This window comes from Chiloscyllium plagiosum, unplaced genomic scaffold (genome assembly GCF_037043375.1).
Source record: "Chiloscyllium plagiosum isolate Xiang-an unplaced genomic scaffold, Cpla_swu_hap1 HiC_scaffold_34, whole genome shotgun sequence".
Classification (NCBI taxonomy): domain Eukaryota; kingdom Metazoa; phylum Chordata; class Chondrichthyes; order Orectolobiformes; family Hemiscylliidae; genus Chiloscyllium; species Chiloscyllium plagiosum.
The window spans coordinates 10,628,474-10,640,567 of NW_028270172.1; the positions used below are offsets into that span (position 1 = coordinate 10,628,474).

The following is a 12,094-nucleotide window of genomic DNA, read 5'->3' on the forward strand; positions in this document are numbered from 1 at the left end:
GATGCTGCCTGACCCCCACTGTGATCTCCAGCATTTCTTTTTTGTTTTTAGCAAGACCCCTCTATTTTTAATACTGCATTATGACCAATACTCCATTTGCATTCCCTGTTACTTGCTAAACTTAATGTTAGCATTTTGTGATCAATGGAAGAGGGTGTCCAGATCTCATTGTGTTGCAGCTTTCTGCAGTCTTTCTGCATTAAATAATATTCAGCTCCTCCGCTCTTCCTACCAAACTGCATGCCCTCACATTTCTCCATGTTATTTTCCATCATCTTTGACCAGGATTGCTCCAGGACATGGAGTTAGCCTTCCAAGCTCTATTATTCACCACAGAGAAAGGGACAAGAAAATTGTAAAACAGTGTCATTTTATTATAGACATGCAAAATACAGTCCATGCACCTGAAAAATCCATCATTAGTAGCAGATGGAGCCATTGCTGCTCACTATCAACTTTCAATAAATGTTCCAAAATGCTTTACAGTGTAAGAATATTAAGAAATTTAGTAAAATCCCAATAAACCTGTATAAAAAAAAGACACTGATACATTTCAAGGCGACATGCTGTTATGCAAAGTAGTCCATCTTGTAAAAATTTGTCAACAGTACAACAGCTTTAGGAGAATGCAGGCCATGTGTTTACACATGCAAAATATTTTCTCTCATTCATTTTAAAAGTCACTTAGACGTGCTATGCATCATGGTTTGTACTAGGTGAGAAGTCACTAAAGTATTACGGTGCAAGTGTTCGGGAAGACTCATAATCCGACAGACATTTTGGCGGAATTCCTTTTCCGTTGTAATAGTCCACCACTTGGTTCGGGACCTCAGCGAGGACACTCTTTGCGAGAGCAGCAGGGGATGCCTGCAAAGAAAAGCAGCCAGTTATTTACCCTGCTCCTGATTAGCAACAGCAGAGAGCTGCCTGGACTGAGTATTTTTCAAGCCAAGTTCGTGCAACGTCAGCTGTCTCCTTCTCCTAACCCGGGGCTCAGTTTGCAGCCAGACTAACAATCCCTCGTGCAGCAAGAGGATACCATGTTTAGACAATCAATTAATGCCTATTTCAACAGGATCATTGAACGGTTACAAGGTAGATTGAGGCTATTCGGCCCTTCATGTCCATGCGGGTTCTCTTAATGAGCCATTTATCTAGTGCCATTCTCCCACCTACTCCCTGGAACCCTATACATTTTTCCCTTCAGGTAGAAATTCCACTCCCTCTTGAATGGCTTCATTGCACCTACCTCCACCATGGAACTCAAGTCAACATAGTCTTACCAGACACATGGCCTGTTCCCTCGTTAGAGGGCAACATCTGGTGGTGGTATAACCTGAGGGCCACCAGCCCTCAAGCGAGGGGCTGATGGCCTAGTGGTATTATCACTGGACTGTCAACCCAGAGACTTGGAAAATGTCCCAGGACCTGGGTTCAAATCCCATCATGGCAGATGGTGGGATGAATTCAATAAAAATCTGGAATTAAGAGTTTAATGTTCTTAATTTGGCAATGAGGTTTACCAAGACTAATCCATGTATTGTTACAGTAGACTTATACAGCATGGAAACAGACCCTTCGGTCCAACTTGACCATGCTGACCAGATATCCTAAACTGATCTAGACCCAGTTTCACGCATCTTGTTAATTTAGATTGAATGCAAATTTGGATTAATCAGTACTGATTAAAAGGGAACCCAGAGGGAATTGCAGTAAAAGCAAAGTACTGATGGTATCAGTCCTCTATTTTGAAATATACAGTACAAGATAAATTGGCCAAGATGTCTCATTCACCAGTCTTCCTGTGACTTTTCCCTCTGGAAAGCCGGTTACTTAAAGATCCATTAGCTGTGCTGTTCCTTGCTCTGCAACCCTCACTTTCTCACTGTTCCTTGCTGTACCTCTGTTTGCATAAAACTATAATGTAAAAATCTCCTCAGTTAAATTTCACTGCTGCCCTTAGTAAGATTTGAACCCATGACGCGCGCACACGCACGCACCTCTGTACCTTAGATGAAATATCCTTTAGCCCATGTAAGAACTCTGCGCCCACACACTGTGGAACCACAGCCATTTCCCTGAAAACATTGGTGGGTGGATGCACCATTGCAGCTAGTGTCATAGTGATCCAGAAATGATCCCGTCACTCAAAACCTTTTCAGAGTGCAGAAGCCTCCAGCTTTGATATTAGGGGAACATCCATGAAGTGTAGAGGAGACTTCCAGTGTGGAACAGTGCCTTGTCCCAATCCCTTCCGTTTTGTTAGTGTAGCAAAGCCATTTACATTTGTCTGATGAATTCTGAACTTTGAGGATTTTTGCATCACAGTCTCATGCAAACCTAGGTATAGCAAGGAACAGCACAGTTAATGGAGTTTTAAGTAACCGACTTTCCAGAGGGAAAAGTCAGAGTAAGACCTGGTGAATGAGACATCTTGGCCAATTTATCTTGTACAGTAAACTTCAAAATAGAGGACCGATAGCATTGTTCTCATGCTTTTTTTTATTGCATTTCCCTCTGGGTTCCCTCTTAATCAGTACTGATTAATCCAAATTTGCGTTCAATCCAAATTAACAAAATGTCTGAAATTATACCAAGATGTCTTGGTGAACCTCATCATGAAATTAAGAATATTATTGATTGCTTGGGTTCAATACCAAGCATTGAACACAATATTAATCACCATCAACACAGATCTCAATTCTCCGAAGCCCCTCAGAAATGAGCCAGATGTTGATGTCAACTGACTGATTCATTTTTATAACCCAGTGACAGGTCCCTTGTGAAGTAATAACATTGTACATATTTGCATTATTCTTCCAATTAGGAGCGATCGTCAACAATTTTGGTGCATTACATGAATGAATGGTGTTCTTCTTTACCACAAAACTTCTTTCCCCTCACAGCTGTCTCCTTTCAGTTCATACAATAGCTCAGAAACTTCGGCCTGGTTTTGAGGTTATTAATAATGATTGGGAAACTGACAGTGGATGTTGTCAGAACTTATCTGACACTGACAGTGAATTTTGACATCTACAACGGTGCAATTAAACACACAAATCCACAAGGTACTGCCTGCGTTGTCAAGGTATCTTGAGACGGGGCCCTGCTCTGAGTCTTTTGGTTGGTTTACAATCAGTTAGAAGTCATTGAACTGATGAAAAGTTCCACTTTTATGTCATTATTTTTACCACAAAACCGTGAGCAAAATAAACTCTTTCTCACGTGGTTTAACTGGATTTTTAACTGGTACCAAGTTCACAATTCCTGTAGCACAATGTCACAAACGCTGAAAAGCTAATTTTATAGTTGTCACCTGACAGACTTCTTTAAAGACCCCTCATCAAAGACCCATCACTCTCCTATAAACTCTTCCATCAGGCAGAAGATACAGAAGGAGAAAGGGAGGACTGCAGAGGCTGAAGATCAGAGTCGAGAGTGTGGTGCTGGAAAAGCACAGTAAGTCAAGAAGCATCCGAGGAGCAGGAGAATCAACGTTTCGGGCATAAGCCCTTCATCAAGAATGAGGGTGGTGGGCCAAGGGGGATGAGAGATAAATGGGAGGGGGGTGGGTTTGAGGGGGAGGTAGCTGAGAAAGTGATAGGTGGATGAAAGTGAGGGAGAAGGTGATAGGTCAGAGGGGCCAGCGATGGACGGGTCCAGAGGGTGGAGGCTTGGGACTGGGATAATGTGGGGGGAGGGGAAATGAGGAAACTGCTGAAATCCACATTTATCCCGTGTGGTTTCAGGGTCCCAAGGCGGAATATGAAGCATTCCTCCTCCAAGTGTCAGGTGGTAATGGTTTTGCGGTGGAGGAGGCCCGGGACCTGCATGACCTTGACGGAGTGGGAGGGGGAGCTGAAGTGTTCATCCGGGAGACAGAACACCTTCTGTCTTGCGGATCATTTCAGAGAACATCTTTGGGACACCCGTAGCCATCAACCCTACCGCCCCGTGGCTGAACACTTCAACTCCCCCTCCCACTCCATCAAGGACATGCAGGTCCTGGGCCTCCTCCACCGCCAAACCGTTACCACCCAAAGCCTGGAGGAAGAACGCCTCATATTCCATTTTGGGACCGTGCAACCACACGGGATAAATGTGGATTTCAACAGCTTCCTCATTTCTCTCCCCCCGCCGCCCCACATTATCCCAGTCCCAAGCCTCCACTCAGCACTGCCCTCTGGACCTGTCCATCACTCCCCCCTCCGACCTATCACCTTCTCCCTCACCTTCATCCATCTATCGCTTTCTCAGTTACCTTCCCCTCAACCCCACCCCCCTCCCATTTATCTCTCAGCCCACAAGCCTCATTCCTGATGAAGGGCCTATGCCCAAAATGTCGATTCTCCTGCTCCTCGGATGCTGCCTGACCTGCTGTGCTTTTCCAGCAACATACTCAGAAGATACAGAAGCCGAACACACACGCACACACACACACACACCAGGTTTAGGAACAGCTTCTTCCTGGCTGTTATTAGACTGATGAATGGATTCCCTAGTCTCAAATAATGCTAATCTTGCTAATGTTGAACTCCCCGAATACACACCCTGTGCAATGTAACCTGTACATCTCTGTTCAAGTTCTTACATCCTTGTTTACTATGATCTGCCTGTACTGCTCATGAACAAAGGTTCTCACTGTACTGCAGTACATGTGACAATTAATCAATCAATCAATTCAAATTTTAAAAAGTATAGCTTCTTAAAATAACATTTGAATGTTTGTTTATAACATTCCAGCTTCAAATGTGAATCCATAGGTCTGATTCACTCATTCCTTTTACTGCCTGTAAAATTTTAACTAAAGGTGAAATATTCACACATCCAACTTTCTGGTTTGCTGTCTTTGAGAAGACTTCACCGTGACTGCTTATTTACTCCGCAATAACGGCAGCACCGCGAATGGTTAGCTGGAGGTTCTCCACATACAGCATCATACTGACATTGACATGAGGAAGAGGATCATCATGTCACATAGTTCCCTCAACCTTCCTGGAGTTTTCTTGTGACTGCTGAAATTCTGGCCACTGAAAGCCACCTTGATTGAGTTCATAATTGAGCATCGTTATGCACAGTTTCCAGCCCAGCGCCCATTTCTCCATGGGACCTCCCTTACAAAAACCCCAGGAAAACTGCACCGAATGATGGAATCCTCATCCTTCCATATTCTCAGCTGAGGTGGCAGGTGAAAAATGGAAAATCAATTTTGCATCAGTGTTTACTGTGGAAAAGGACATGGAAGATAATAGAATGTAGGGAAATAGATGGTGACATCTTGAAAAATGTCCATATTACAGAGGAGGAAGTGCTGGATGTCTTGAAACGCATAAAAGTGGATAAATCCCCAGGACCTGATGAGGTGTACCCTAGAACTCTGTGGAAAATTAGAGAAGTGATTGCTGGGCCCCAATCTGAGATACTTGTCTCATCAATAGTCACAGGTGAGGTGCCAGAAGAATGGAGGTTGGCTAACATGGTGCCATTATTTAAGAAAGGTGGTAAGGAAAAGCCAGGGAACTATAGACCAGTGAGCCTGACATCGGTGGTGGGCAAGTTGTTGAAGGGAATCCTGAGGGACAGGATGTACGTGTATTTGGAAAGGCAAGGACTGATTAGGGATAGTCAACATGGCTTTGTGCGTGGAAAATCATGTCTCACAAACTTGATTGAGTTTTTTGAAGAAGTAACAAAGAGGATTGATGAGGGCATGATCTATATGGACTTCAGTAAGGCATTCGACAAAGTTCCCCATGGGAGATTGGTTAGCAAGGTTAGATCTCTTGGAATACAGGGAGCACTAGCCATTTGGATACAGAACTGGCTCAAAGGGAGAAGACAGAGGGTAGTCGCAGAGGCTTGTTTTTCAAACTGGAGGCCTGTGACCAGTGGAGTGCCACAAGGATCGGTGCAGGGTCCTCTACTTTTTGTCATTTATATAAATGATTTGGACGTGAACATAGGAGGTACAGTTAGTAAGTTTGCAAATGACACCAAAATTGGAGGTGTAATGGACAGCGAAGAAGGTTACCTCAGATTACAATGGGATCTTGATCAGATGGGCCAATGGGCTGAGGAGTGGCAGATGGAGTTTAATTTAGATAAATGCATTTTGGTAAAGCAAATCTTAGCAGGACTTATGCACTTAATGGTAGGGTCCTGGGGAGTTTTGCTGAACAGAGACCTTGGAGTGCAGGTTCATAGCTCCTTGAAAGTGGAGTCGCAGGTAGATAGGCGTTTGGTATGCTTTCCTTTATTGGTCAGAGTATTGTGTACAGGAGTTGGAAGGTCATGTTGCAGCTGTACAGGAAATGGTTTAAGCCACTGTTGGAATATTTACAGAATCTTACATGAATCCGTTTTTTAGATTAGAATCAGTCTGACCATTGTGGCACAGACAGCCCCACATAGGGCAGCTCACACCTTCAATGCATTATCTGGGCCAACATGACACCAATTGTTAAAGTGCACTTGAAAATGTAACTTTTAAAAAACTTTTATGTTTTGTGATTTACATATGAAAGAACTGAAACCAACATGGTCATTCTAAAAGATGAGAGACTTAACAAACAACCCAGGTCTTTTTCAATATATAATTTCAGTTACATCACACTGTAAACTTCTGCTATAAATTCTGTGTATTACGATCTAATACTCCACAACCATCTGATGAAGGAGCAGTGCTCTGAAAGCTAGTGCTTCCAAATAAATTTGTTGGACTATAACCTGGTGTTGTGTGATTTTTTAACTTTATAAAATCATGAGGGGCATGGAAAGGGTAAATAGACAAGCTCTTTTTCCTGAGACGGTGGAGTTCAGAACTAGAGGGCATGGGTTTAGACTGAGAGGAGAAAGATATAAAAGAGACCTAAGGGGCAACATTTTCACGCAGAGGGTGGTACGTGTATGGAATGTGCTGCCAGAGGAAGTGGTGGAGGCTGGTACAATTGCAACAATTAAAAGACATCTGGATGGATATATGAACAGGAAGGGTTTGGAGAGATATGGGCCGGGTGCTGGTGGGTGGGACTAGATTGGTTGGGATATCTAGTTAGCATGGATGAGTTGGACTGAAGGGTCTGTTTCCATGCTGTACATCTCTATGATTTTATGACTCTAAATGTTACACTATAATTCAGCTTCATACGTAACTTCATCACGTTTCCAACATCAATCATAACGAGGAACAACCAATTTGCATTCATACTGACTGACTTGTGCAAACTCGAGTAGCACTTTCCTGACTGACTGCATCTCTAAATCAGGGGACATCTCAGTCAGCTGTAACACCATCGAACCAGAGGAGGAGCAGGGCAGCTCTGACCTTAAGGATCCATCTAAAACAAAGGCTAACAATCTTAGTCGCATTTTTATGTTCATTTAAAAGTATGTACGTGTCATTTCATTTCAGTCTGTGTTTATTCAGTGGGTTAATTGCTGTTGGTCACATTATGTGCAGGCTTCGAAATGCTTCCTCAGTATTTTTGAGTCTCTCTGAAATATTTATATCCAACTCGAAGGCCAAGGTAAATGGAAATTAGTTTGAGGTTCGATTCTGGGTGCACAACGGAACGTTTCAGATGCCAGTCATTCACTGAGCTGACCACTTCTCAGAGCAAATTAGCAATTCCCATTGCACTCTAAGTTAACTACACTGAGTACAACTCACTGTAACACTGACCGTTTACAACACATTGTCACACTGATCAGATACAGATCACAATAACACTGACCAGACACAGCTCATTGCGACACTGACCAGATACAACTCATTGCGACACTGACCAGATACAACTCACCGTAACACTGACCAGATACAACTCACTGTAACACTGACCAGATACAGCTCACTGTGACACTGGCCAGACACAGATCACTGTGACACTGACCAGATACAGCTCACTGTGACACTGACCAGATACAACTCACTGTGACACTGACCAGATACAACTCACTGTGACACTGACCAGATACAGCTCAATGTAACACTGACCAGATACAACTCACTGTAACATTGACCAGATACAGCTCACCCGAAACACTGACCAGATACAACTCACTGTAACACTGACCAGATACAGCTCACTGTAACACTGACCAGATACAACCCACTGTAACACTGACCAGATACAACTCACTGTGACACTGACCAGACACAGCTCATTGTAACACTGACCAGATACAACTTACAGTAACACTGACAAGATACAGCTCACTGTGACACTGACCAGATACAACTCACTGTGAACTGACCAGATACAGCTCACTGTAACACTGACCAGATACAACTCACTGTAACACTGACCAGATTCAGGTCACTGTGACACTGACCAGAGACAACTCACTGTAACACTGACCAGACACAGCTCACTGTAAGCTAGAAGAGATACTTGTTCGGAAGGAAGATGTGTTGGGCATTTTGAAAAACTTGAGGATAGACAAGTCCCCCAGGCCTGACGGGATATATCCTAGGATTATGTGGGAAGCAAGAGAGGAAATTGCAGAGCCGTTGGCAATGACCTTTTCATCTTCACTGTCAACGGGGGTGGTACCAGAGGACTGGAGAGTGGCGAATGTTGTGCCCCATTCAAAAAAGGGAATAGGGATAACCCCAGGAATTACAGGCCAGTTAATCTTACTTCGGTGGTAGGCAAAGTAATGGAAAGGGTACTGAGGGATAGGATTTATGAGTATCTGGAAAGACACTGCTTGATTAGGGACAGCCAGCACGGATTTCTGAGCGGTAGGTCTTGCCTTACAAGTCTTATTGAATTCTTTGAGGAGGTGACCAAGCATGTGGATGAGGGTAGAGCAGTGGATGAAGTATACATGGATTTTAGTAAGGCATTTGATAAGGTTCTCCATGGTAGGCTTATGCAGAAAGTCAGGAGGCATGGGATAGTGGGAAATTTGGCCAGTTGGATAGAGAACTGGCTAACCGGTCGAAGTCAGAGAGTGGTGGTAATGGTAAATATTCAGCCTAGAGCCCAGTTACAAGGGGAGTTCCACAGGGATCAGTTCTGGGTCCTCTGCTGTTTGTAATTTTTATTAATGACTTGGAAGAGGGAGTCGAAGGGTGGGTCAGTAAATTTGCAGATGATACAAAGATTGGTGGAGTTGTGGATAGTGAGGAGGGCTGTTGTCGGCTGCAAAGGGACTTAGATATGATGCAGAGCTGGACTGAGGAGTGGCAGATGGAGTTCAACCCTGTCAAGTGTGAGGTTGTCCATTTTGGAAGGACAAATAAGAATGCGGAATACAGGGTTAACGGTAGGGTTCTTAGTAAGGTGGAGGAACAGAGGGATCTTGGGGTCTATGTTCATAGATCTTTGAAAGTTGCCACTCAGGTGGATAGAGCTTGTAAGAAGGCCTATGGTGTATTAGCGTTCATTAGCAGAGGGATTGAATTCAAGAGTCGTGAGGTGATGTTGCAGCTGTACAGGACCTTGGTAAGGCCACATTTGGAGTACTGTGTGCAGTTCTGGTCGCCTCACTTTAGGAAAGATGTGGAAGCTTTGGAGAGGGTGCAGAGGAGATTTACCAGGATGTTGCCTGGAATGGAGAATAGGTCGTAGGAGGATAAGTTGAGAGTGCTAGGCCTTTTCTCATTGGAACGGCGAAGGATGAGGGGTGACTTGATAGAGGTTTATAAGATGATCAGGGGAATAGATAGAGTAGACAGTCAGAGACTTTTTCCCCGGGTACAACAGAGTGTTACAAGGGGACATAAATTTAATGTGAAGGGTGGAAGGTATAAGGAGGGATGTCAGGGGTAGGTTCTTTACCCAGAGAGTGGTGGGTGCATGGAATGCACTGCCTGTGGGAGTGGCAGAGTCAAAATCATTGGTGACCTTTAAGCGGCAATTGGATAGGTACATGGATAGGTGTTTAAGCTAGGACAAATGTTCGGCACAACATCGTGGGCCGAAGGGCCTGTTCTGTGCTGTATTGTTCTATGTTCTATGTTCTACTTTGACCCTGACCAGACACAGCTCACTGCGACACTGACCAGATACACTTATTGTGACACTGACCAGATACAGCTCACTGTAACACTGAACAGATACAACTCACTGTAACACTGAACAGATACAACTCACTGTAACACTAACCAGATACAACTCACTGTGACACTGACCAGACACAACTCACTGTGACACTGACCAGATACAGCACATTGTAACACTGACCAGATACAGCTCACTGTAACACTGAACAGATACAACTCACTGTAACACTGAACAGATACAACTCACTGTAACACTGACCAGATACAACTCACTGTGACACTGACCAGACACAACTCACTGTGACACTGACCAGATACAGCACATTGTAACACTGACCAGATACAGCTCACTGTAACACTGACCAGATACAACCCACTGTAACACTGACCAGATTCAACTCACTGTGACACTGACCAGACACAGCTCATTGTAACACTGACCAGACACAACTCACTCTGACACTGATCAGATACAACTCACTGTAACACTGACCAGACACAGGTCATTGTAACACTGACCAGATATAGCTCACTGTAACACTGACAAGATACAGCTCACTGTAACACTGACCAGATACAACCCAGTGTCACTGACCAGATACAACTCACTTTGACACTGACCGGATACAACTCACCGTAACACTGACCAAATACAACTCACTGTGACACTCACCAGACACAATTCACTGTGACACTGACCAGATACAACTCACTGTAACACTGACCAGACACAGCTCACTGTGACACTGACCAGACACAAATCACTGTGACACTGACCAGATACAGCTCACTGTGACACTGACCAGATACAACTCACTGTAACACTGACAAGATACAGCTCACTGTAATACTGACCAGATACAACTCAGTGTCACTGACCAGATACAACTCACTCTGACACTGACCAGATACAGCTCACTGTAACACTGACCAGATACAACTCACTGAGACACTGACCAGATACAACTCACTGTAACACTCACCAGACACAATTCACTGTAACATTGACCAGATACATTTCACTGTGTCACTGACCACACTCAACTCACTGACACTGACCAGATACAGCTCACTGTAACATTGACCAGATACAACTCACTGTGACACTGACCAGACACAGCTCACTGTAACATTGACCAGATATAACTCACTGTGTCACTGACCACACTCAACTCACTGTTGCACTGACCAGACACAGCTCACTGTAACATTGACCAGATATAACTCACTGTGTCACTGACCACACTCAACTCACTGTTGCACTGACCAGATACAGCTCACTGTAACAGTCACCAAATACAACTCACTGTGACACTGACCAGATACAACTCACTATGAGAGTGACCAGATACAGCTCACTGTAACACTGACCAGATACAGCTCACTGTGACACTGACCGGATACAGCTCACTGTGACACTGACCGGATACAGTTCACTGTAACATTGACCAGATACAGCTCACTGTGACACTGACCGGATACAGCTCATTGTGACACTGACCAGATACAACTCACTGTAACATTGACCGGATACAGCTCACTGTGACACTGACCGGATACAGTTCACTGTAACATTGACCAGATACAGCTCACTGTAACACTGACCAGATACAGCTCACTGTGACAATGACCAGACACATCTCATTGTAACACTGACCAGATACAGCTCACTGTGTCACTGAGCAGATACAGCTCACTGTAACATTGACCAGATACAACTCACTGTAACACTGACCAGATACAACTAACTGTAACACTGGCCAGATACAGCTCACTGTAACATTGACCAGATACAGCTCACTGTGACACTGACCAGATACAACCCACTGTAACACTGAGCAGACACAACCCACTGACCAGCCCTTCCTGAAGAAGAGCTCATGCCCGAAACGTCGATTCTCGGGCTCCTTGGATGCTGCCTGACCTGCTGTGCTTTTCTAGCAACACATTTTCAACTCTGATCTCCAGCGTTTGCAGTCCTCACTTTCTCCCACTGACCAGGCGTATCCGATGTGATAGACAGAGTAAAATGAAAACATGGAGAAAAGGTGCACATGTTGGCCATTTGGCCCTTTGTTCCTGCTC

General features: G+C 44.2%; 1 protein-coding gene across 2 annotated transcripts in view; it reads right to left on the reverse strand.

Moving 5' to 3' along the window:
* Positions 1-206: 206 nt before the first annotated feature.
* The window catches only part of cpne4b (copine IVb), a 383,963-nt gene continuing 372,075 nt past the window's right edge, over positions 207-12,094 (reverse strand). Inside the window, exon 15 of one of the 2 annotated variants that reach the window (XM_087978484.1) lies at positions 207-867. In XM_087978484.1, coding sequence (XP_087834610.1) covers positions 736-867 — 132 coding nt within the window. In that variant the 3' untranslated portion in view covers positions 207-735. The remainder of the gene's footprint in view (positions 868-12,094) is intronic. The other variant, XM_043719590.2, reaches the window with a different exon arrangement.